Consider the following 27,444-nt stretch of genomic DNA (forward strand, 5'->3'; position numbering starts at 1 on the left):
TCCACCACCATTCTCCCTGCTGACAAGGACAGCAAAACTATGGAATGTCTAGGTAAGAAAATATACACTTCTGCTACTCTGGCTTTCAGAGCCACTAATTACCAGATACACATGGCTAAATATGCCTTATCCCTTCTGGAGAAGATCTCCAAGGAAATGTCAGACTCCCCAGATTCTGCTGCCAAAGCTTCACTGTCTTCCTTAGTTGCTCTCACTTCTCAGGTTGCCAGGCATTCTATCAAGTGCAATTATGATGCTGCTGAGGCCTCAGCCAGGTCAGCAGCATCAGCATCTGCTTTGAGAAGGTACTCCTGGATATGCCTGCAACCTGTACCAGATGAGTTTAGACGCAAGCTGGTCAATACCCCTTTGGACAACACAGCCCTGTTTGGAACAAAAGTGGCTGACATATTTAAGTCATTATAACAAAAGGGGAAAGAGATACAGGATTTAAAACACCTGCTGGTTTCTGCTATTCCAAAATTCCAGAGGAATTACCCAGCAAAAACACAATTTATTAGAAAGCACTCTCACCCTGCTGCTTCCGCAAGGCCTAGGAAAACTTCCAGGAAGCAACCCACTCCTACCAGATCCCCTACCTCTTCTAGCCAGAGGCCACCCTTTCAAGACAGGGCAGGTAGTGTCTGACTATCATCCAAATTTAAAAAGCCCTCCTTTTCCCAATATCCCTCTCTCAGAATGCCTTTGTCACTATCTGGAAGTGTGGACACATCACCTCAGACAAATGAGTCTTCTCTATAATAGAGAATGGGTACTCATGCCTCCAAAGAGAAGAGGTATCCCACAGCCATCAAAAGAACAGCTCCCCCTATTTCAGTCAGTGTTAGGCAACCTGATGGCTCAGGGCACCATTCAAAAAGTCCCACTGTCTGCAAAAGGAAGAGGCTTCTACTCCAGGATTTTCCTGGTTCCAAGAATACACCGTCCCTGGAGGCCAATTCCAGACCTCTCACTACTCAACCTCTTCTTTCAGGTCCAAGCCTTCAGGACATTGACCTTACCAACCCCCCAAGGGTTCATGGCCACCTTAGATATCAAGTATGCCTACCTTCACATCCCTATAAGGCCCAATTTCAGGAAATACCTGAGGTTCTCTGTCAGTTCCTCTCACTTTCAATTCTCTGCCTTGCCCTTTGGGCTTTCCACTGCACCCAGAGTCATCACCAGATGTCTGGCTCCAGTTATTGCCTTCTGTGGGACAAAAGGAATCCAAATATTCCCTTACCTGGATGACTTGTTCATTCAGGCAGACTGCAAACAGATCCTCTGGCAACACTTACAAGTTGCCATTACCCTTCTATAGTCCCTGGGATTTCAAATCAACTTCCCAAAATCCCATTTGGAACCTACTCAAGACATCGTCTTTTGGGGGTGCAGGATTTGGAATGACATTATGAAAGCCTTCCCCCCAGAAAAGGTGGAAAGCTTAACACAACACCTACTTCTGGTCCTCAAGACCACAGAATTAACTGCAAGGCAGTATCTCAGGCTCCTGGGCTACATGGCAGCCACTATCCCCATGCTACCATTAGCAAGACTCCATATGAGGAAATTGCAATGGTACCTCAGGTCAGTTTGGACCCAACACTCCCACCCCCTTGAGTACAGGGTACCTCTTCTGCCCTGCCTGAAACAAGAAGTCCACTGGTGGTTGAAGCAGGTGAACCTCAACCCAGGTCTTCCCCTTCAACCAGCTCAACCCAAACAAATCATGCACACAGATGCCTCAGACTTGGGCTGGGGAACAATTCTGGGACACCTGAGAGTGCAAGGATTATGGCCAGCATCACACAGGAAAGAACACTTGAATATCCAAGAGATGAGGGCAATATTATTGGCCCTGCAAGCCTTCCAAACCAACCTACAACAGGGACCACTAAAAATTTTTACAGACAATTCCACAGTGCTGTGGTATCTCAACAAGCAGGGGGGGGGGGCAAATCTTGTCTTGCAGACTGGCACTCCTGGCGTGGGAACTAGCCACCTCCCAGGGAGTAACCTTACAGGCAGTTTACATTCCTTCACAACAGAATTCTCAGGCAGACTCCCTCAGCAGATCCATGACAAACAATCACGAATAGATGGTTCACAGGGATATCTTCATGGACCTGGTCCACCCATGGGGTACACCTCAAATAGACCTGTTTGCCTCCTCCATCAACAGGCAACTTCCGTCCTTCTGCACCAGACTTCCACGTCATCAGGCTATGGCAACAGATGCCTTCTCAATATCCTAGAAGGGGATGTTTCTCTATGCATTCCTCCCTTCCCACTTGTTCAGAAGGTCCTGCTGAAGATCCAGCAGGACAGACCTGAAATCTTGTTGGGGACTCCCTCTTGGCCAAGACAGCTTTGGTTCCCCCTCCTCTTACAGCTATCCAAGGTCAATCATCACAAGTTACTCAACCAGAGTGGACCTTTTCACACAGCACATGGGATCGCAAATACACCCACAGTGGCAACCTCTGCACCTCACCCTGTGGGTGGTAGGATTCTGATCCCTTTCTGACACCTTTACAGTGAGGACATGCTCACTGTCCTGCAGGAGGCCAGTAAACCAAATACAAAGAAATCTTACCTATCAAAGTGGAAGAGATTTTCAATATGGTGTCTCAAAAGGCAGTTGGACCCACTGGAAAGCAAGACCCCTCTAACACTGTCTTACCTGTGTGAACTATTGCAGACAGGCTTGGTCTTCTCATTCATTAAAGCCCACTTGTCTGCCATTTCAGCATGCCTGCCTCTAGATGCTCCCATAGCTTCCAGGCTACCAGCTAAGTTATCTCTTAAAGGGGTCTTTCACCTCAGACCACCCAGGAAACCCTCTCCCTCCCATGGGATCTCAACTATGTTTTAGAGAAGCTCACACTCCCTCCATTTGAGCCAGCCGATAAAGCTTCCCTACAACACTGCACATGGAAGACTGTCCTCCTCATTGCCTTGACCTCAGCTAGGAGAGTATCAGAGTTGCAGGGCCTCATGGCTATTCTACCCTTCTTAGTTTTCCACACTGACAGGGTTATTCTTAGAACTAACCCCTCCTTCATGCCCAAGGTGGTGAATGACATTTCCCTAAATCAGGCCATCCACCTACCAACCTTATTTCCTAATCCACTGGGAGACAGTGGGAGAGTCCTCCATTTCCTGGATGTGCACAGACAACTCAGATATTATCTGCACAAAACCAAGTCCATCAGACAAGCTGAGCAACTGTTTATCTCCTTCCACCCCAGGGCCCTAGGGAAGGCAGTAACTAAACAAACTATCTCAACATGGATTTCCAAAGCTCTCACCTTTTGCTACAAACACCAAGGGAAATCCCTGCAAGGTACTGTCAAAGCACACTCCACCAAGGCAATGGCCTCCTCAGGGGCCTTCTTCAGGGGTATTGATATCTCCACCATACTGGAAGCAGTCACTTGGTTTTCAGAGCACACCTTCACCAAACACTACAAGTCAGAAAACATCTCAGGGCTAGAGCTGGGTTTGCCAGGGTTGTCTTCCATAGATTCCTGGAGAACTCTACTAGGCCACCTCCCCCTTCTTCACAGTGAGCTTTGGCACTCACCCATATGTGATAAATATTGCAACATGTGAAAAGAAGGGCATAGAAGAGTTATGTAAAGTCTTACCATAACCATAGATGTCCTTCTCTTCCATGTTGCAGTATTCCTTTCCACCCACTTATCCCTCCTGCTATGCAGCATTTCCCGTTCTGGATGGCACAGGGCTGCCATTACCCTTGCTAGGACTGGTCCCGATGGGGGCTTACAGTTCTGATGGTTGGTGCATGCAGATGTCACTTTATGGCCCACATTCTGCTAGCCACATCAGACACCCAACACACCATACAGTGACTGAAATCTTTTGTATACTGGCCGGATGTTCGGGTAGCAAGAGGAGTAAACCCATATGTGATGAATACTGCAACATCAAAGTGAAGGACATCTATGGTCGGATCCCTATTGATCCATCAAATTTACGTTTCACCGAAACGTAAATTTGCTACTGCAGCTTCATGAAAGTGCATTTGTTTGAAAATGCACTTTAATAAAAAACAAAAACAACAAAACCTAAAAAAAAACTACACTAAACACTATTATGCAGGGGGGCAAGCCCCCTGCACCCTCCACACCCCCCTACTTTAATATTCTCACTCCGAGATCGCACTACAGTGGGGAAAAGGGAATATTCCCTTATCCCCACTGTACCACAATGTGAGCAATAGTTTCCTTAGTTGCACATCAAGAGAAAATGTTGATGTACAACTAAGGTTACATGCATACTGCATGTTTTCATGTATTACCTATTTTTTTCTTTATTGTGTTTTTTACCACAAAAGTGCATTTTCGACAAAATGCACTTTCGCGGAAGTGCATTCGCGAATTTACGTTTTGTTGAAACATAAATTCAATGGATCAAAGTAGATCCCTATGGTCATGGTAAGATTTTACACACCTTTTTTATTTAAAAACTTCTGTTGAAGGCATGTAAGTGACTTTCAGGTGTAACATCAAATCTAAAATTATAGTTTCACAATAATCAGGTAAAGAGAGAGGTAACACTATCAGCTGATTTAATATAAGTTGAGGTTACACAATAAATGCATATTACATCCTGTTATTATTCAACTTAGAATGTGTGGTTCTGTGTACATTGTTATAAGAACTTGTATTGTCAACAAAATCAAATATCTTTGAGACATGTAAATGTATGATGAAACTGGCAATATATCATGATGCAACTGTAATGTGAAAATATAACATTTTCTTATGATTCAATTAAAAAGAACTGAAGGAAGGCCAAGCATGTCACTGCGGTAGCCATAGTATTTGACTGTTAGTAAACATCAACAATGATGGAGTCAGTGAAAATTAAGATAGAATCCTACCAAGCAAACCTTAAGAAGCAATATCCTGAGTCATTTAAGTCGTGCAAAATGGTCGAGAGTGCTAGAGCAGTTTTGGTTGCTGCTTGGGCATGAGAAAATTATTGGATGGACCTTGGATGTTAATTATTGGACACACTCAAAGGAATTTGGTCAAACCATTTGCATTTTTAGTGTGGTGAGGAGAATGTTGTTTAGGCTATTTTAAGCAAGGGTGATAAAACACCGACATCAGTCAAGAAGACTGTTGAGTGGTAGATGGAGCAGTCTGAATTATTTCACAACCGAATAGATAAGTCTCCATTATAACAAACAATGCTGAAGCCTGATAGTGAGGTGTATCTCATCTGGTGAAACTGCTTTGGCAAAGCACCAGAACTGGATGAGAGTCAGTTATCCAGAGATGCAGGAAACACTGAACAGAGTAGGATATTGTTGTTAAGACACATCATTGCTATAACTTAATATGAAGGTAGTGTGCCTCTGGAATGGCACACTGTGCTGGTAATCCCCATTTTTAAAAAGGGGTAGAAATCCCAAAAAAAGTCTTTGCTATGGAGTTTCATTGGCGACTGCACCTGGTAGGCAAACTTTGGCTTCAAGAGGAGTAGCGCTGATTCTTTCTTAGCAATGCAGCAAGCAGGGGGGCCTTAAAAATCCTTAGCAGTTTGTAAATCAAGTCTAGTGATGCTCTTGAGTGAAATGCAGAAGAAATAGGTTAGTTCCTCTTAATGTAAGAGGAGGTATTACGTTAAGTATATGTGCTACTTAGTGTTTGCTTTCCAAGAGTGGGACCCATCTACTTATCTTGGAGTTAAACATAAACCCCTCATGGTAAGAACTCTTCTTTGTAAAGGTTGCCTATTTGTTGTCTCCATACCTGTTCATGAGTTTCATGGACAGAATCTCAAGACACAGCAAGAGAGAGGATGGTGTCTAACTTGGGTGGGTTGTAAGTGTGACTGTAGCTTTTTCCAGTGTACGCTCTCATTCTGACCTCATCTGGCTTTTTTAACTATAATCTCCACTTTGAACTCCAGTGGTTTTCTAGTGAATATGAAACAAGACTGAAAATCAGAACTTCCATATCTGCTACAAGAAAATAGTGTACTGCTGTGTGCCAGTGAGAAGAGCAGATAGCAGTTGTCTTTAGAGGATTAGTTTAAGTATATGGACGTCTCATTCACGAGTGGTTGTATGTAGGATCATCAGACTGGCTTTGGTCTGCAGTTATAGGTATTTTGTACCTTTCTATAAAGTTAGAGATGTGTTTGTGTACAAAGTTCACAGTATACTTGTCATTCACATCCTTACTTTTATTTATGGCAATGAACTTCAGGTGATGTTGAAAATGATGTGATCATGAACACAACAGTGGAATGAAGGCTTAACTTAAGAGATACAGAAGACAAGTCAATAGGATAGCATGAAGAGATGAGTTACCCAAAGCAATCTTAGTTTAAAGCCACTGCTCCTTCAGATTCAGAAGTACCAGTCCTCTGGGAGACTCCTGATGCAGGTGCATTGCATGTTCCATTGATCAATAGCCTGGACACTGACCCAGCACATCTGGAGGGATTATATTACTCAGTTTACCTGGGATGCTGCAGGAGAAGGCAGAGTTTGCAATTCAGGTGATAAACATCTCATCAGCTCTCACTGATATGATGCTGTGAGTCACATCAAGACCACCAATACAATAACAATAATGGGTGGATATATTAACATATAGGGTAGTGACTAACTGGGCATTCACCAGTGTTATGATCTAAGACAGCTAGCTGTAAAGCATATAAATAAACAATGACATCATGCCTACAGTTTTGACAGTTCAATTTTCTTTAATTCAGTCCTTTAACCTATTCATACTATAATCCTAATAACAAACAAGGACACCTGACATGAGGGATTGGGCTGATTGTATTTTATAAAAGTAAATGTAGCTGGGAAGGGGCTAAGGCAAGTAGAAGACAGTCAAATGTAAGAGGCTTGAAGGAAGTAAGACTGGCTATGGGAGATATTCAGTGTTCTCAAATCTATTTAACAGGAAGTCAAAATAAGGTGCTTATCAACCCAAACGAATCTTGTGCCATTTTATTTGGTGCCCTGCCAAGGATGAAGTCCTCTCTTCCATTTAATATTAATGAGCCAGTGGACCTCTCCATCTCTCAAAGCCAGTCTAAAATATTATGGCTTTCACATAGTCTCCAGACTGTCAGTCACGTAACACACTGGATTAATCATAGATATAATAATCATCCAACTAACACTGTGCAATAAAATAACTGGTATGCTCTGACATGTTGTCAGATATGTAATAATTAGATATTTTAAGCCTGTTAATTATAATCTCTCCTTTATCTCAAAGGGTCATCTTCTTTCAAGACTTTACTATTGTAACAACAGTAAAGAAAATATATTATTCTGTTACCTTCTTAAATCACTTAACCATGAAACATGTCCACTCTTGTAATATAAATGTTCAGTCAAGCACACCTCTCACAAATTATGAACTTAAGACACTAATGTCATTTTAGTTTATATAACTATCTTCAGAAAGATCATAAAGAGGAATCAGCCTTCTCAAATACCATGCCAGTAGATCTTAAACACTACCTCCCCTTCCACAATCTAAGACAATTTTTTTAAATTACCTTAAGAGTTTGTCTTTGTGTAACCAGTGCAGGAACAACCCCTGCCCAATTGTACACTCCTGCTCTAGTCTTAGTGACTCAGATACTCTTGGTTTTATTATCATTTTCTTCTTATGTCTTATATAAATTATTTTCACTGCCTCTGTCTTCCTAATAAACATTTAGCAACCCCCTATTCAACTCTCTACTCTCTGTAACTGACTTAAGCTGTCTTGTAATCGTATGTTACATTGTTATAACAATCTATGTATATTTGTTTCTATGGCATGAAACTTTATATAATTTATGGACAATGATAAAATCTACTAAAGCAAAATTGTAACCTGTTTTCATGTCTTTATATCTGTGTGTGCTCTGTTGCTTCTGGTTAGGGTTATGGCTAAAGAGTCCATTGAGACAACTCACTTATCTCACTAGAAAATAATCTGTAACTAAGTAAAGTTGGCATTTAATGCAAGTAATGAAGGATGCTAATCATGGGAGACTGGAATCAGGACCCCATCTCGAATGCATGGAGAAGGCAGACAGAGGCATGTGGCTTGCTGTCACCTTAAGATTAATCATGCAGAATAGTGTACAGTAGCAATGACAATGGCAAATGAGATGCTGAGTTCTGTAAACAGTAAAGAATTAGCCGTGGAAGTAATGATCATACCGTCGCTCAGAAGAACACTGGCAAGGGCCCAACTGGAATATCGTGTTCTGTTCTAGAGACTCCATATGAAGTCTCAGATTTATTTGGTAGAAGGGGGTACAGAGGAGGTCAAGCAAGATACTAAGGGATCTATGAAAATACTCAAGTTAGGACACAAGATGATATGGACTGACTATATTAACATCAGTGTAGAACTGAAAAGGAAGGATGGGGAGAATGTAAGCCGTAGATGGCAAAATGAAAGTTCCGTGTTTATCAGGGAATATGTTTAAAGGTATAATTGTGGATATGTGGAATTAACTGCCAAAGGAGATAAGGAATCAAAAAATATGGAAAGGTTATTGAGTTCAAGTTAGCATATGATAAATGACAAAAGATAAGGAGAGGCATTGGATGATCAGCTGCATAGGGCTTAACAGAAACAGCCAAACATTAGCTGTATGCCCCCACATTTTCCACAGCAGCTGATTTGTATGTTTATATGTAGGTATGCACCTTCCTCTTCTATAAAAAGCTATAGAAGAAAACATCCTCTAAAATATTAATTATTTCATAATATGTCACAGCTCCTCCTCAAAAAAAAAATAAATTGAAAACACAAGATGATACCTTGGTATGTTATCTATCAGTTCGGGTAAACAATAGCACCAGCAAATGTTATACTGTACTGCAATGGGAAAAAAAAAAAAAACAATCATAATACCTGTGCTTGAAAGTGACACCTCCATGGACCCCCCCCCCCAACTGTCACCCATAACTCTTGTTTTCTACAAGTCATGCTCAGAACATCTTGCACACCAAACTCCAGAATTTGTCTTTTTAGATAAGCTGCCCTCCCATGGCTGACAGTGTAAGACTACATCTAGGAATTATGCCTTTGTGTTGGTCAGTGTCTCCTATTTATGCACAATCACTCAAGTCAAGTCTAGCTCCTACCCCTTATAACAAGTTCAAGGGACTCTCATACATAAAAGGCCATACCTCAGCTTATTCTATGCAGTATATAACCTTTCTCTAAAAGGAGTCCTTCTCTCTTGAACTCATTCTATTCACAGCTTAACTTGAAATAAATATTGGGCCATTGTCCTTCTATTTTCATGTTGCAGTATTCTTAACCTTAGGGATTTGCTGCCTGCAGCACTGGACATCCAGCCATTATACCAAAGTCTTGAAAGCAGGGGTACATGTGACGCTGCATGTAAGAGCCATAAACTGATCCGGCTATATCTGTGGCGTCTTTACATACCCAGTTCAGAAATTTTCTGCTGCAGTGTGTTTCAGACATCCACTCGCCAACTCCAGTAATCTGGCATTTGTTTGACTTTGGTCATCTGTTTTCAATGACCTGGCTGTCCACATTCAGATAAGTACCCTTGCAAGTTTTTTCTTGTTTCATTAACTTTTTCAGACGCATGTCATCTAGGAAGGGAAAGTGTGCTTGTGGAAGACAAATTCCACATAAGGATACACACGGTCAGTGTTTATTTTGTTTAGGGGCAGGTCATGATTACAAGTCCTGTGATATTTGCCAATTTTTTGTCCCCAAAACCCTTAGAAGCTGTCTGTCAGCTTTAAATCTCTATTTGGAGAATCAGCGCCTCCGACGTTTGGCATCCGGGATGGAGGGCAGAGCAGGCACTTACGACAAGATGCCAAGGAAGAAGGCTAAAAAAGTTAGGCCCAGTGTCCAAGCTGCACCTCAGGTGTCCAGTAAGATTCTCGAGGTGAGTGTCAGCCCAGGAAACATCCAGATTTCAGGTGATTCGCTGTTACCGGGAACCAAAATGGAAGCTGGTATAGAGGATATCCAGAGTACATCCGCTGAGGCCTTACAACCATCAGCTCCTGATGATGAAGGAGAAACATGGCTCATGGTGGTGGAGGGGCCTTCTGTTGCCTTGCCATCCACTCAAAGATTGGCACCCAGGCCTGGTACTGCTCCTTCTACTTCCTTAAAATGAAAACAGAAGGAGAAACACATGGCTAAGGACCATACTCCAGCTTGGGAGACCTTCTCCCAGTCTCTTTTCAAGGCCTTTCAGGTACTCCAGACCCAGATTCCCCAATCAGGCCAACCACCTGTTTCACAGGAAGAATCAGAGGAAGAGTCTTCCTCCTCAGATGAGTCCCTGATCTATTGTTCTCAGATTGAATCCCCTAAGGTTTTTGCTACTCCTGAAGAAGAAGAGTCCCTCACTCCTGATTCCCCTGGAGAAGATTTCTCCTTTGTGGATACTATTTCCCTGCTTAGGCAGCATTTTAAGTGGGAGGTCTCAGATGTTTCTGAGACCAAGAATAGATATTTTGAACTCCTGTAGATGGAGCAGCCCTCACCATCTGCAGTTCCACCTTTACTTACAGCATTCCATGATGCCTTCTTATCCACTTCCCAGAACCCAGAGTCACAGCCTCCTGCTAACAAGAGACCAGACAGAGTTTATAAAGTGACTGCAAAGGAACAGTACCTTTTCAAGAATCCACCAGCAGATCCTGCTGTTATTGCAGTTTCAGCTGACACATCTTCAAGGCAGCTACCTTCCTCTTCCCTTTTTCCCACTGATAAAGACAGTAAATTTATGGATAGGTTGGGAAGAAGATATACACTTCTTCCAACTTGGCCATAAGAGCACTTAACTACCAGACTTATATGGCCAAGTTTGTTCTGGATTCCCTGACCAAGGCCACTACCCTGCTGTCTGACATGCCTGACTCACCAGCTAAGGCTCAGCTGAATATCCTTCTGTCCATGGTATCCCAGGTGACAAGACACTTAATTAAGTGCAGCTATGATGCTGTTGAAGCCTCTTCCAAATTGGCTGCTTCTAGTTCTGTCTTAAGGAGGTTTTCCTGAATGAGGCTCCAACCTTTGCCTTTGGATGTCCAAGCTAAATTGCTAGATGGCCCTTTGGATAAATCAGAACTCTTTGGAGCTGCCTCTGCAGAGTTACTTAAGTCACTGCAGGAAAAATGAAAAGACTTACAGAATCTGAAACATTTATTGGTTTCACCTGTTGCCAGATTTCATAGGAACTACCCCCAAAAGCCTAGCTTTGTCAGGAGGCAGTCCACTCATCCTTCTGTGGATCAGTCCAGGGGATGAAGACAACCTAGGAAACAATCTGCCCATAGAATTTCTTCCACCTCAACACCTTCTTCCTTTCGGAGGCAACCAGACCCAGATAGAGCTCCTCCACAGTGACTCTCTTCCCTTGCCCATTTCCACCCCCCTCTCCCTACGCCTAACCCTATCCCTACACTCCTGGCAGAAAATTACCACAGACAGGTGGGTACTCTCCATCATCGAGAGAGGATACTTCATGACTTGGTGGGCATCTCCACCATTTCAGGGAGTTCCACAACCCCCATCCAGTCAGCTTTTACTCTTTCCAACTATCCTGAGCCAACTCCTTTCTCAGGGCACTATAGAACAAGTACCAAGGATCAGTTAGCCAAGGGTTTTTATTCCAGGATGTTTTTGGTTCCAAGAAAAAACAGTCCTTGGAGACCCATTCTCAACCTGCTCTACCTCAATCTCTTCTTCAATATGTCTACTTTCAAAATGCTCACATTACAACACCCGCTTCCCCTTATTCCTCAACAAGCCTCCATGGCCTCCCTGGATCTGAAGGATGCATACCTTCACATCCCTATTCATCCCACTTACAGGAAATCTCTTCATTACTCAGTGGGTTCTTCACATTTTCAGCTCTCTGCCTTGCCCTTTGAACTCTCCACAGCCCCAAGAGTATTCACCAAATGTCTAGGCCCAGTCATTGCATATTGCAGACTACAGGGCATACAAATTTATCTTTACCTGGACGATCTCCTGATGTTACACAAAGATTCTCTCACCCTGTCTCAACACCTGGACTTTGTTTGTAGGATCTTGCAGAATCTAGGTTTCACTGTGAATTATCTAAAGTCTCAAATGACTCCCTCACAAGATCTTATTTTCCGGGGGTGCAGGATAAGGACAGACTTTATGTCAGTCTTTGCCCCCACCCAGAAAGTGGAGTTTCTCACCCAATTTTTCCACTCCCTCCTACCACTAATAACCATCTCAGCCAGAGAATTCTTGAGAATCCTGGGATTTATGGCCTCATTGATCCACATGATCCCTCTAGCCAGGATGCACATGTGGAAGTTTCAGTGGGTATCGAGAAATTCTTGGAACCAACACGTCCATCCCTTGGAAACAAATCTTCCTCTTCTTCCCTGCTTAAAAAGGGAACTCACCTGGTGGATCTCAACTATCACCCTCAATCAACTGGTGCACTTGCAGATTCCTCCACCCAAACAGCATCTTTACACAGATGCATCAGATCTAGGTTGGGGGCTATCCTTCACAGTACCAACATCCAGCACAAAGTGCAGGGGGAGTGGTCCATTCAAGAAAGAAAGGACTACATCAGCCTAAAAGAGCTAAGGGCCCTTTTCCTTTCAATATAGGCCTTTCAAGAGATCCTTCTGCCAGACACATTGAAGGTCATCACAGACAACATGACAGTCCTATGGTACATAAACAAACAGGGAGGAACAAGATCCTACCCTCTTTGCAGTCTGGCAATTCAAATCTGGTCCCTGGCAACAGCATACAGATTAATTTGCAGGCAGTTTACATTCCATCAGAAGACAATGTGATGGCAGACACCCTGAGCAGGACCTTAACACCCTCCCATGAATGGATGCTTCATATGGAAGTGTTTCTGGATCTAGTTCACAGGTGGGTTTTCCTCAGGTAGATCTGTTTGCCTCCTCCCAGAATAGACAGATGCCCATCTTTTGCACAAGGCTTCCCTATCCACAAGCCTGGAACATAGACACCTTCTCCTTTTCATGGGAGGGAATGTTCCTTTATATATCCCCCCCCCCATTTCCTTTGATTCACAAAGTCCTCCTGAAAATACAGAAGGACAAACCAAAAGTCCTGTTGGTGACTCCCTTCTAGCCAAAACAGCATTGGTTTCCCCTACTTTTCCTTCTAGCCCAGGGCAATCACCACAGGTTACCTCACCACTTCAACCTACCCACACAAGACAAGGGGTCTCTTAATCATCCCCACCTTCTCGATCTCAATCTGACACTGTGGGTTACAGAGTTCTGATCCCCTTCAGGCACCTATACTCAGAGGACGTACTCAATGTTGTGCAGGAGGCTAGAAAACCAAGTACTAGGAGAAACTATTTATTTAAATGGAAATGATTCTCCCATTGGTGCCTTAAGAGTAAACAGGACCCATCTCAAGCTTCTATTCCAGTGGTTCTTCATACCTGTGTCAGGTACTGCATTCAGGGTTGACTTATTCTTCAGTAAAAGTGCATCTCTCTGCCATTTCAGCTTGCCTTCCCTTGACTTCACCTCTGGCTTCCAGGTTAGATGTCAAGCTGTTTCTGAAACGGGTTCTTCATATTAGACCTCCTTGTAAACCCATTCCCCTCTTTGGGATCTTAGCTTTGTGATGGAAAAACTTACACTAGCTCACTCTGAGCCAGCCAATTCTTCCTGTCTTAAATTATGTGCTTGGAAAACAGTCTTGTTAGTGGCTCTCACTTTTGCCAGGAGGGTGTTTCAGATCCATGCCCTTATGGTTTCACCTCCCTACCTTGTTTTCCATAAGAATAGTATTTCCCCTCTATGAACCAACCCTTCCTTCATGCCAAAAGCAGTTAATGAAATGTCCTTAAGCCAGACCATATATTTGCCTGTCTTCTACCCTCAGCCACAGAACTCCTCCGAAAGGACTTTGCATTCTCTGGATGTTCATAGACAACTGGGGTTCTACTTTGACAAGACCAAACCCTTCAGACAGTCTGATCAACTATGTGTCTTCTTTCATCCTAGGGCCATAGGCAAGGCCGCGTCAAAACAGACAATTGCCTCTTGGATTTTTAAGGCTATTGCCTTTTGCTATTCCTTTCATGGAAAGCAATTGAGTTCATCTGTCAAAGCCCATCCCACCAAAGATGCTTCCTCTTCAGCAGCCTTTCCAAGGGCATTGATTACTCTTCTCTTCTGGAGGCAGCATCATGGTCCTCTGTACATACCTTCACCAAGCATTCCAAGTTGGACGCCATCTCCAGGGCTAGAGCAGGGTTTGGCCCTCTGTACATACCTTCACCAAGCATTCCAAGTTGGACACCATCTCCAGGGCTAGAGCAGGGTTTGGTCCTCTGTACGTACCTTCACCAAGCATTCCAAGTTGGACACCATCTCCAGGGCTAGAGCAGGGTTTTGTCCTCTGTACATACCTTCACCAAGCATTCCAAGTTGGACACCATCTCCAGGGCTAGAGGAGGGTTTGGTCCTCTGTACGTACCTTCACCAAGCATTCCAAGTTGGACGCCATCTCCAGGGCTAGAGCAGGGTTTGCTAGGTCTATTCTGCAGGGTGTCATAGACTCTGCTCCCCTTCCTGCCCCCCCAAATTACTGCCTAGAGAGCTTTGGTACTTTCCCTAAGGTTAAGAATACTGCAACATGAGAATAGAAGGACATAGAATAGTTGTGTAAGAACTTAGCATAACCATAGATGTCCTTCTCTTCCATGTTGCAGTATTCAGTCCCACCTACCTATCCCCCTTCTTTTTTGACCAAATTATAAACTGGGTTCTTTCCCCTGACAACTGGCTTTTGTGTCTGTCAGGGGTTTTGTACTACCTTTTACTCCTCCTATTCCTGTTGGCCCTCTCTATGCAGCAGCCAGTTCTGAAATGGGTACATGCAGATGTCACAGATATAGCCAGCATCAGTTTATGGCTCTTACATGCAATGTCGCACGTACCCCTACTTTCAAGACTTTGGTATACTGGCCGGATGTCTGGTGCTGCAGGCAGCAACTCCCTAAGGTTAAAAATACTGCAACATGAAAGAGGACATCTATGGTTATGATAAGTTCTTACACAACTATTCTTTCAGACTGTCTCTGGAAGACTAGTATTACACCATATCCCTTTTTAGTCACTGTGAACAGTGGTAATCCAGAAAGCTTGAATCAGGTCTGGTATCCTACCTGTGATCCAGAAGTTGACAGGACTAACAAGAAACAGAGTACAAAAGATTAGTCCGGATAAAATTTCTTCAGCTAGTAGATCTAGGAGAATCAAGCAAAGTGAACTGGCCATGAGGAATCATAGGTTCATAGGTTCATACTAGGCTATCTGCCCTGGGGCAATTATAAGCCTAGCCCGATTCTGTATGGCTTATATCACCCCTTGATTTGAGTATACTGTGCCCTTTTTAAGGTTTAGTTTACTGTGCCTCTGTCTAATAGTGACACGGGAGTAATCCCTGGGACAAACCAACGATCCCCCATCCACCTATTGAGATTCTTCTTGAAGAGATTCAGTGAGGTGCTCTGCCTCACATGAACTGGAATTCTATTCCAGAGCGAAGGGAGCCTTTGGGTTATGAACCTGTCCCTCCAGCAAGTTCTATTTATTTCTGTGCTGAGGTTCAAGTCCCCCGAGCATGCGGCTCTAAGGGATTTAGATTTACTGAGGTGGAGCATGTCCATTAATTCTGGATTTGACATAGCTTTGCATGTCAGGCATAGATTGCCTCAAAGTAGGTGGTATGCAACTGAGTAGAGCTGGAGTTTTTTTAACCGAGCAGCATATGGCATCTGTTTGAGACCCTTGATCATCTTGGTGAGATACTTTTGGGGTCTTTCTAATTGCTGCAGGTGTCGGGTAAGGTACATCCCAAAAGGGGCATTGTATTCTATGATGGGCCTGATGAGGGATGAATAAAGGGGCAGGATTACCTCTCTTGATCTAGATGTGAAACCCTTCGTGATGAGGTGGGCTATGTAGAAGGTCTTTCTAACCACTTTGGCAATGTGGTTTTTAAAGGAGAGATTGCTATCAACTTGGGTCCCTAGGTCCCCAATAACTTTCTCTGTACTTAATGGGTTTCCACCTATGTGGTAATTTGTGGGCACATTGTTTTTGCCAAAGGGTATGACTATACATTTTTTGGCATTTAGCTTTAAACCATGGCGCTGGCACCAGTTATCTGTCTCTGTGAGACCTTTTTGAAGGATGTTTGTGTCAGCTGGAGAGTCGATTATGGCACCCAGTTTGCAGTCGTCTGTGAACTTGGTGAGCCATAGTCCTCCCACATTTGCCTGTACCTCGGAAAAGTATATACCGAACAAGAGTGGTCCCAGGACAGAACCCTGTGGGATGCCACTTGTGACCGGTTTCGAGTCTGACATGGCTCCAGCAACTCTCACTCTGTGGGTTCTGTCTTTGAGCCAGTTTGCAACCTATCTTGTGACATAGGGGTTTATATTTAAGCTGGATAGCTTATCTATGATGCCCGAGTGGGGTATTGTGTCAAATGCCTTTGCAAGGTCCAGATAGGCTGTGTGGACTGGACTACCTTCCCTTTATCTATGGCTTTGGTGACTGTTTTGAAGAAGTCAAGAAGGTTCAAAAGGCAGGATCTGCCCTTGACAAAGCCGAACTGGGTAGGATCTAGTGTCTGTAGGTCCCCAATGTCTTTGTTTATGAGCTCCATGATGATCCACTCCATAGCCTTGCAGACTAAGCTAGTCGGGCTTATGGGGTGATAGTTTCCAGGGTCCGTAGAGGCTCCACCTTTGTGGAGTGGGACCACTGTTGCTGTACGCCATTCTGTGGGCACATATCCTGTAGTGAGGCTGAGATTGTATAGCTGTTTTATTTGCGGGATTAGTTCCTCTTGGAGTTCATGTAGGACGCAACCTGGGATGCCATCTGGTCCCATGGAAGCAGTGTTTTTTGCTTTGGAGAGGGAAGCCTTCACCTGACCATCAGAGATGTTTGGGAGGCAGCCCTCTGCCGGGATAGATACTTGCTCTTTTGGTGGGGGGGGGGGAGTTTGCACTGAACCTGTCTGCCAGGATATTGGCGATGTCTGTGGGTTCAGTGTATTTTTTGTCATTTAGAATCAACTCAGAACAAGTCTGGGAGTTGCATCCCAGGTTCCTAACATAACTGAAAAAAGCCTTATGATTATCTTTGGTGTCCTGTGCAATTTTTCTCTCGAAGCTGGCCTTGGAGGATTTTATGAGGGATCGTAATTTTTTTGCTAGTAATGATCAGAGATGCCTTCCCTATTAGGGATTTTGCTCTATCATGTAGTAGCTTCCTCCTTCTGTTGTACAGTTTATTTATGGCAGGGGTCCACCAGACTGGATGCCTGCCTTTGGATGATTGTTCATGGTTTTGTTTGGGATAGCATGATCCATGCATTCCTAGAGATGTCCGTAGAATGCGTTTATAGAGGATTCTGCAGTTTGGGCCATAGTTACCACTGGCCCTGGGGCCTTGAAGGATTCCACTTCGGTTTTGAGAAGTGAGAAGTTCGCTTTTGAGAAGTTTTTCACTGTGGTTTTCTGGGCTGGGGGTGGGGTCGGGATGTGGACATCCAGTGAAATTAATTTATGGTCTGATCTTACCAATGAGGGATATACTTCTGGTGTGAAGCATAGAGTCCCCATGTTGGTAATGATCAGGTCTAGTATGTTGTCCCCTCTTGTGGGAGTGGTGACTAGTTGTTCCATAGCATTTGAGTTTATAATTTCCAGGAACCTTTGGGCTAAGGTGCTGGGGCTTGAGTAGTGCTCCCAGTCAATGTTTGGGTAGCTGAAGTTGCCCAATATAATGGTGTTCGGAGAGATCTTCATGTTCCCCAATGTTTTCAGGAAAGCTGAGTAGGATTCCTGACTTTGAGAGGGTGGTCTGTAGGATGCTATAAACTTAAAAGCAGTCTTGCCCACTGTTAGTTGCACATGGATGGTCTCTGATACTTCGTGCAATGCCACTAACCTGGAGGTGTGGATATCCTTGATAAATATGGAAACTCCCCCTCCTTTTGTGGTTCGGTCCGGGTTTTGGGGCCGAAAAGCATGATATGAGGTATAGCCTGGTAGTGCTGGGGTGCTCTCTGGAGCCTTGAACCAGGTTTCTGTCACTGCACAGATATCGATGTTCTCCATACTGAGGAGAGCTTCGAGTGCATGCATCTTGAGGTTAAGACTTCTGGCGTTAAGCAGCATTACCCTTAGTTTCTTGTTCCTTGTGCTGTCTATGGGGGTGGGTTTGACTTTTGAGCCTTGCCTAAAAAAGGCACTATGGGGGTGGCAAGAGCCTTTGCCAATATCCGAAAGCCCAGTGGTGACAAGTGCAAGCCATCCCTAGCAAAGCAACGTGGCTTGTCGAGCATGTCATCCCAGGCTGACAGACCCTGGATCCCCTTTGAATGACACCAAAATTTTAGCCAATTGTTAAAATTGATCATTTTGTCTTTGTACTGTGGCATCATTCTAGGTGAGGGTAAGATGCTGCTCAAGGTCAGGGTCATACCAGCCTGGGCTACATGATAAGAGAGCTCCTCTATGTCTCTTTTCATGTAGTCCAGGGAGGTACGTCTCAGGTCATTCACACCAGCATGTACAATGACTGAGTCATATTTGTATTTGCTTTGGAGTGACCTGAGTGCTTGCATTATGTGGCGGATCCTAGCACCCGACAGGCAGCTCACCGTGACCTTCTCTTTATTCAGCCTGGTGAGTGGGACGTCAGTGTGTCTGATAATAGAGTCACCTATTACAAGAGTATCAGGTGTGTTATTCAGCCTTAAGGGCTGTGGCTGCTTGGCACACTGACTTAGTGGGCTATGTGTTGTGTGTGTTTTGTTTTGAGGTAGTGTTTGCTTGGATGTCTGCTTCGGAGGTCTCTGTTGCTTAGGTAGATTTTTATTTAGAGCCCCCGAGTATGTTTTTGTGTATTTATGTGTTTGGTTCGCTGATGTGGTGGGACTATGTGATACTGGAATTGTGTTGTGTGAGGTTACCTTCTCCTCCTGACTGGTTACACCAGTTTTGAGATGAGAGAGCTCAGCCTCCAGTTTGGCTAAATAGTTGCATCTCTCACATATATTTGAACCTGTTTGGAGGAGGAGAGGGTTGTCCGTGTACATGAGACAGTTGTAACATTGCCTCAAAATTCCCAGATTCACCAGCTGGACTGGAGAGGAAACCATTGACTGACCTTTGGACATGCTAGAGTAATATAGGGAAACTGAATTTAAGATGGACCAGTAGAGGACAGGGTAATCGTAGAGAGTATAAGAGTAAGTAGTGCTTATGGTTTAATAGTGCTAACTTGTAGGATTACTTAATTGGACCAGTGAAGGGCCTTAGAATGAGAATATGGTGTTTAAATTGAGATAGAGCAGTTCTAAGGGAAAAAGTGAAGAGCAGACTTTGTGGAGCCAGGAATAGTTTAAACCCAATTAGGCGGCACTGCTCGCTGTTGCGCTATGCACAAAAACGTGCAAAACTGCCAAAAGAGGGTTTTAAGAGAGGAAGATGAAGGAGTTTGGAATTGACCCAAAGTGGCCAATAAAACTACAGTTTCAAGTCAGTAACCACTCCCACAGGGGCAGGCAGGCTGCTCAATGTTTTTCACTGCCACTGATCAACAGAGAGACTTCCGTTTAGCCCAAGCAAAAAATGGCCTCCAAGAAACTTACAAACAGTTCAAGAACAGCAAGCCTGTAACTGAACTTTTTTAAATCTCAGAAAAGTGGGAAAAAAGCAAGATGTTTTTTGTTTCTTTGTTTTTTTCAGAGATAGCAGAGGTTCACAAGTATCAACAAGTTATCACACAGGATTGTGGGTATATTGCAAACACATGCGCGCACACATACACACACACACACACACATGTACACACACACACACACACACACACACACATGCGCACCCATGTACGCATGTACACGCACATACACACACGCGCACACACACACACACACACACACACACACACACACACACACACACACACACACACACACACACACACACACACACACACACACACACACACACACACACACACACACACACACACACACACACACACACATGAAAAGAAATAAATGTCACATTACTACTATTTTTGATATAGTTTTTTTCCTATTTGTCAGGTTTGCATTACAAATTGTGGAGCTGTACTATGAATATCCTTTGTGCTTTTACCCCAGATAATGGCTTTGGCCAGCACACTAACACAGTTATTAAATAAATAAACGCATAAATAATAGAGGCTCTTTTACAGTTCTTACTTGTATGCTTTTTGTCCCCATATTATTGATCACTTCATCTGATGTCCTCAAAATGTTTTCCCATGTGTAATATATTATTTTTCATGTGTTTGTGTGTGTGTGCATAAGCATGTGCGCATACTCAAGTGCGCATATGTGTGTGTGTGTGTGTGTGTGTGTGTGTGTGTGTGTGTGTGTGTGTGTGTATGTGTTTGCAGTGTACCCATTTGTATAAGGAACAGCTATACTAACAGTGCTGTCCTGTGTGAATCCTCTGGGTCAGTTCACTTTGAAGGGCAAGGAACAGCTTAAGACTAATAATAATAATAATAATAATACTAATAATAATAATAACAGTCTTTGACATCCATACACCTGATGGCCTTCAGCTCAGCTGCAATGTAATCAATGTTAGTGTTGTTCCTTCTTCATCTGTTTTTTGCAACACATTATCGTAAAGCTTGATTTAGAACATTCTTTACCCCACTAGCTACATCGTTTTGTATTTTACTAATGTTAATGTATTTAACATGCTTCTTTAATCATCGTCATTGTACTGAGTATGCTATGATGTTGATATAATGTTTTGTTTTCAAAATGTCTCCAAATTATACACATGTGTAGTGTATCTTGTTTCCCCAGGCCTTCACTGATATGGTTTAGAGCACAGCTGGACATACTGAGCACAGAAGTCAATAAATAAAAATAAATAAATAAATATTGCTGGAGGTATTATATCATCATGTTTAGCAAGTTCTTTAACCTGCCTTCAAGGATGACTCTGTTTCTAGTTGAAGCTGCAGCTACAGTATAGCATTCAGTTTCCCCTTCTGTAGACAGTTCTTCCTGCCCACCATAACTGCATTTAATGGCCATTTCCTAGAACTCATAAAATACTCCTTAAATCCAACTTCTCTTCTACTTCACCAAAAAGTATGACAGACTCAGTAATCACCCATAATTAAAGCTTTTCATGGTCTCCATTGTATGCTTCAGTTTATATTCTGTTTATACCCACTCTTGTCCAATCTCTTCTCTTTAAAAAGGTTAGCTTCTGCCAGCACTTGACCACTATCCTTGTAATTTGCAGTTCTAATGACCTCTGAGTTTTCTGTTTTGTATGATTTTTGCACATGTTGGCATGGCATAAACAGTAATGACAAATTATCACTGTTGAGGATAAACTTTGTTTCAGAAGAGAAATTAACCTTATTAGGTCATTACTCTTACCATGAAAACAAAGTCAGTAAGTTTCAGCCAATGATCGTTATCAGCAGTGGCAGATTTTACAAGCAGAAACAGAAACAATATTTTTTATTTTATTTTACATTTGTTGACCAGGATAGTCCGACTGGATTCATGTCCATTTTAAGCAGAGGCCTGGGGAGAAAAGCTCCAAGATAAGCAGTTAAGATTACAGATACAATATATACAAGTGGTTACATACTTAATAAATTATACAAATTCCAAGGTTAGAGATAATCCCGGGTGTAAATCCAGATTAAGTAACACAACTAAACTAAATTATAGTTATTAACTCATAGTAGAGGAGAGTTAGTCTGGTTTGATACATTGACATAGCCAGTTTAGTGTCAAATATTGTTTGAGTCTTATCTTAAATTGACTCAGGGTGGTAAGTAAAGGAATATCAGCTGGGAGTGAGTTCCAGGATCTACCTGCAGAGTTGGCAAAGAGAGAGTCACCGTCTGAGTTATTAGTTTTGATAGTCTGAACTAGAAGTCTGTTAGAAGATCGAAGAGGTCTGGGATTGTTATAGGGGGTGATAATGTTTTAGTGCAGGAGTATTGTCTGGGTTGTAAAAGATTTTATATGCCATAATCAATTGGTTATACTGGATCAAGCTGGGCAGTTCTAGCCACCCAAGCTGGTTTAGATTGATACAGTGGTGTGTCCTATATGGCAGACCAGTGGCAAATCTGGCAATGTGGTTGTAGCAGATAGAGAGTTTGTTAAGGACAGAATTGTTTAAATTAGAGAGTAAAGGGGATGCATACAAAAGAGTTGAAAGTAGGTGAGAGCGAGCTATGGCAATTCTAGCAGGTGGGGTTAAGAAGGCTTTTATCCTGTAAAGTGACCCTAGTTTTTTATTGAAGGTTTTGATGGTTTGATTAGCATGCAGGTTGAATTTAACATTACCTATGATAAGACCTAGTAGTTTTGAAGAGATGTCTGGGGAGATTATAGTGCCATTATTGGATTTTATGGTCAAGGCAAATGCAGTAGACCTATGAGTTGGTGAGAAAAGTAACAGTTTTGTTTTTTTAGGATTTAAGATCAGACGACAACCAGAAAGCCAGTTTTCTATTATGTTGAAGGTGTTCTGGGTAGCTGAACATAGTTCTTTCTGAGATGTGGCTGAGCAGATCAGGGTGTAGTCATCAGCGTATTAGATACAGCTGACTTTTGGGATAACAGTATAAAGGTCATTGATGAAAATGGAGAACAGAAGGGGCCCTAGCATAGAATCCTGGGGTACACCAAGGGAGTTGGGTAGGAGGTTAGATAGTTTGTCTTGCCAAGGGATAGCCTGCTGCCTGCCATTCAGATAAGATTGGAACCATTGAAGGGCTTTAGTATCTAGACAGAATGTTTTCAGGGTGTGGATTAAAAGTTGGTGATCAACCATAACAAATGCCTTGGAGAGATCCAAGAAGAGGGCAGAGGATATGTTATTATTGTTGTGATTATGGTTTATGGTGTTGGAGAAGGCTAAGAGGGTTGAAGTAGTGCTGTGAGTCTGCCATAAGGTTATTCTGAATTAGCTGGTGCAGCAGTTGTCTATGAAAACATTTTTCCATAATCTTTGCAAGTGGAGATAATATAGCTATTGGCCTATAATTAGATAGTTCAGTAGAGCTACCTCCTTTGTGATGTGGGATTATATAGGATATTTTCCAGATGGTGGGGATTTTGGCTTCTACTATGGTTTGACTGATTAGTATATAGATGGGGTAGGCAATGGCAGCAGCTGCTTTTTGTGGATACTAGGCAGGGAGTAGATCAGCAGAGAGAGTAGTTGGTTTTAATTTTTTGATCAAGGTACGGATAAGTGAAGTGACAACTGGTTGATATCTGAATGAGAGTTGGTTACTAGGGGTGGTGTCCTCAGGGCCAGGGGAGCTTGGAGGTAGTTGGCTAGCTAAGGCTTGGATTGTCTCCGTAAAGAATCAGTTAAAACTGTCTGAGACTTCCTCAGGTGGTTTATCAATGGTGGCTGCAGGGGTCAGGGTGGAAGTTTGTCCAGGATGTAAAGGTTTATTCAAACCTGCCCAACACTTCTGAGGGTTATTTTGATTTATTTGCTGTAGATTATAATAGTATTTTTTTTGTCTTGTAAAATGGATTTTTTAGTCTCATTCCTTGATTGTCTATATTTAATGTGTTTAATGTGGACAGACAATTCATAGATTTATGTTGTTTCTTTTCCTTCTGCAGTGTTTGAAAATAAGGATAAGATAATCATTGTCATGGAATATGCCAGTGTTGGGGAACTGTATGACTATGTGAATGACAGACTCCGAATTACTGAGAATGAAGCCAGGATTTTTTTCCGACAAACTGTGTCAGCCGTACACTACTGCCACAAGGTAAGGAACCCTCTTTTGGAAACTGAATAGTTTTCTTGTTCCTTCTCAAGATTAACAATATTTATGTGAGAAATGTTCCAGTGCATTTCTTGTGAAGACTGAGAAAATATTATAAACTCAAACTATAAATATCGTTAAAAAACATCAAGTTAGGAAGGCATAGTAACCTGACCTATTGTCCACTTGGGTCTTTACTTTTTAGTGTTGTTTGAAATCAAAGTAAGCATTTGATTTTATTTTTATTTGATCTGACAGATGCATCCCTGGAATGTCTAGTTTAACTGTTCAAACTGCAACCACTGTAAAAACTATAACTCATAAATTATCCCATATATTACATTTAATATTAGAAAAGGCATATGATTAACTCATTTTTGACTATGAAAAAGGCAAAATAACTATGGAAGCCAATTACATTTTTCACCATAGAGGTACCAAATGTGATAAACAGCATTTCCAAAATGGAAGTATCTACCTATGAACCTATACAGAAAGTTTACCCCAGGGATCACTTCAATGGCTCTGCTGGACAGAGGCACAGGGAACTAATCTAAAGGGGCGGGGAAAGCCAACACGTTCTAGCTAGGCTTATAAATGCCTTCGGGCAGATAGCCTAGTACCTACCTATGAACCTATGAACCTATGAAGTAAAGTAGTAATTCCCTTCTGTCTGCATATACCCCTCAGCCTCTTGACATTCAAAATCATAGAGAGGTAGCAATAAAAACCATAACAAAGGGCCCAAAGTCATAGTATGCAAAATTTGCTTATAGAAAAATGCTAGGCTATCAGTCTACAGACCATTAGAATAACCAGAGGTCAGAATCAAACTCTATATCTTGCATTTTTGACATTAAGACCTCTCTTCCCTGAGTGGTGGGAAAGTAAGTAAATTTGCTCTCTTGGGTAAGATCTGTAAATATAGGACCCTTGTGGTACTAAGAGATGCACAGCTACATAGCTCACAAAAGTCAAAATACAGAACAAGTCACAATGTTGAATCAGCTGAATGAATTCAGCAGATTCGACATTTTTTCTGAACACATCACATGATGTCCATATAGGAGCTTGTGTAAAGTAAACTCCTATATCTAACATCACATTTTTGCAGGGGGGCAAGCCCCCATGCACCCCCATACTCCCTGCTAACTATATATTCCAACTCCAAGATTACACTACAGTTAGGAAATGGATTAATTTCTCTAACCGCACTATATCGCAATCTCTGTACAGTTCTTCAAGTTTATATTAGCAAATGCACAGTGCATTAGCTAATATAAACTTTCGAACATTGAGATGTTCAGCCAGATGAAAATTCAAACATCTGTGTTTCAAATTTTCCATCTGCATACATCTCAGCTTGAAGTTATAATAATAAACGTATATATATACACACACATATATTTATATATATATATATATATATATATATATATATATATATATATATATATATATATATATATATATATATATATGTCAATGCACACACACATACACACTCTGAAAAGCACCTGAAACATCTTTGCAAAAATACTGCAATACTACAAGAAAATACTTACTTGAGCATAATATACTGAGCTTAATAGATGAACGTTGCACTCGAAGAGTGATTATTTATGTGATGGTTACAAATTGGTCAAAATTATCAGTAATAGGTCTATGCAAAACAGTTACAGTAAATCACTAAAATTCAGTTCCCTGCAAACAAATTCATCTTAATCTTTTATAGGGTTTCTGAATAAAGGAATGAAAATGTTCCATCACATTAACACAAATTACAACCAATGTTATCAAGGTGTTAAGGTTAGTTCTTTCATAGTTAAAACAGATTTTCAAAAAATGGCTTGAATATAATATTAGTTATAATAATAATAATAATAATACTAATAAAGGAATGAATGAGCTACAGAGCTACTATCTCAAAATGAAAACAATTTCCAGTGTTTTTTTTTCCCCTAAGGAGTTTTACCCCCCCCCCAACATACCACATTTTCTCAGGATCATTTGATTTACTCCTGTACAAAATCACACATAATATAATGAAGTACAGTACTACATTATATAACTAAGCATAAAAAATAATTACACTTTTTCTCAACCACCTTCGGAGAAGATTGAGAAACCATGAAAAACTATCTGAGCCTCTGACCTTCACTATCTCTCTGTGCCCTTGCAGTCATACTTTCACTTCTCAGTAATACTTACACATCAATTTCTTTTTCTTTAAAGGAAAAAAAAGATATGCAAAAATCAATGCTCTACAATGCATGCTTAGGAATATCCTGTACACAGACATGTCACAAGCACATTTAATGTTATCCAGAGGGATTTTAGTGCTAGCACCAGACATACTACATATCCATATCTACTACTGCTCCATTTTAGTGCTAGCACCAGACATACTACATATCCATATCTATTACTGCCCCATTTTAGTGCTACCACCAGACATACTACATACCCATATCTTACTGCCCCATTTTAGTGCTACCACCAGACATACTACATATCCATATCTACTACCGCCCCATTTTAGTGCTACCACCAGACATGCTACATATCCATATCTACTACTGCCCCATGTTAATGATACCACCAGACACACTACATATCCATATCTACTACTGCCCCATGTTAGTGCTACCACCATACATACTACTTATCCATATCTACTACTGCCCCATTTTAGTGCTAGCACCAGACATACTACATATCCATATCTACTACTGCCCCATTTTAGTGCTACCACCAGACTTACTACATATCCATATCTACTACTGCCCCATTTTAGTGCTACCACCAGACTTACTACATATCCATATCTACTGCTGCACCATTTTAGTGCTACCACCAGACATACTACATATCTAGTACTGCCCCATTTTGACCTTGTCATGCTCCTTAAAGTTTCACTCTCTCATTAGATCTTTAGCCAAACCAATGAAAGATGAGCAACAGAGCTTCAGATTGTCAAACTGAAGTAGCAGAGGAGACACATTTTGAGACCTCAAAATGAAAATGATTTGCCAAATTCTGAGCAGTTAAGATGTATGTAATTGCATCCTCAGTTTTTATGTCCCTTAATATAATCTGTTACCCCATCCAAAAGTATAGGCGTTCCACCTTTGCAGTCAGTAACCTGAGTTTGATTAGTACCTCATATTCCAGATAGTGAGGGAGGATGAAGCAGTATTGAACTTACTCACTTTCATTACTGAGAGATAAGAATTTTGCCTGCTGTATCCTCAAATCCAGACTTGTGGAACAAATGTAGTATGCTGAGCTAATTGCATATATATGTATCAGTAATTCACATGATGTGTGCATAAGTATGCTGCTAAATGGGGTGCAGCACTTTGGAGGGCAGAGGTAAGATTAAAGCTAATAATAATAATAATAATAATAATAATAATACAAGCTTCTGTAATCCAGACTTGTGATGATCTTCAGCTCACCTGCAATCCATTTGCCAAATCCTTTCTCGATGGAGGGTTATACACATGGAGAATGAACAACACTCG

The 27,444-nt window shown here is 41.9% G+C and overlaps 1 protein-coding gene across 1 annotated transcript in view; it reads left to right on the forward strand.

Annotated features, from left to right (window-relative positions):
- Positions 1–27,444, forward strand: part of LOC122807732 (NUAK family SNF1-like kinase 1) — a 721,770-nt gene that overhangs the window by 263,714 nt on the left and 430,612 nt on the right. The window contains exon 3 of the mRNA XM_044078715.1: positions 23,769–23,920. Coding sequence (XP_043934650.1) covers positions 23,769–23,920 — 152 coding nt within the window. The remainder of the gene's footprint in view (positions 1–23,768; positions 23,921–27,444) is intronic.

This window comes from Protopterus annectens, chromosome 7.part1 (assembly GCF_019279795.1).
Source record: "Protopterus annectens isolate FY-2018-M chromosome 7.part1, PAN1.0, whole genome shotgun sequence".
Lineage (NCBI taxonomy): Eukaryota > Metazoa > Chordata > Ceratodontiformes > Protopteridae > Protopterus > Protopterus annectens.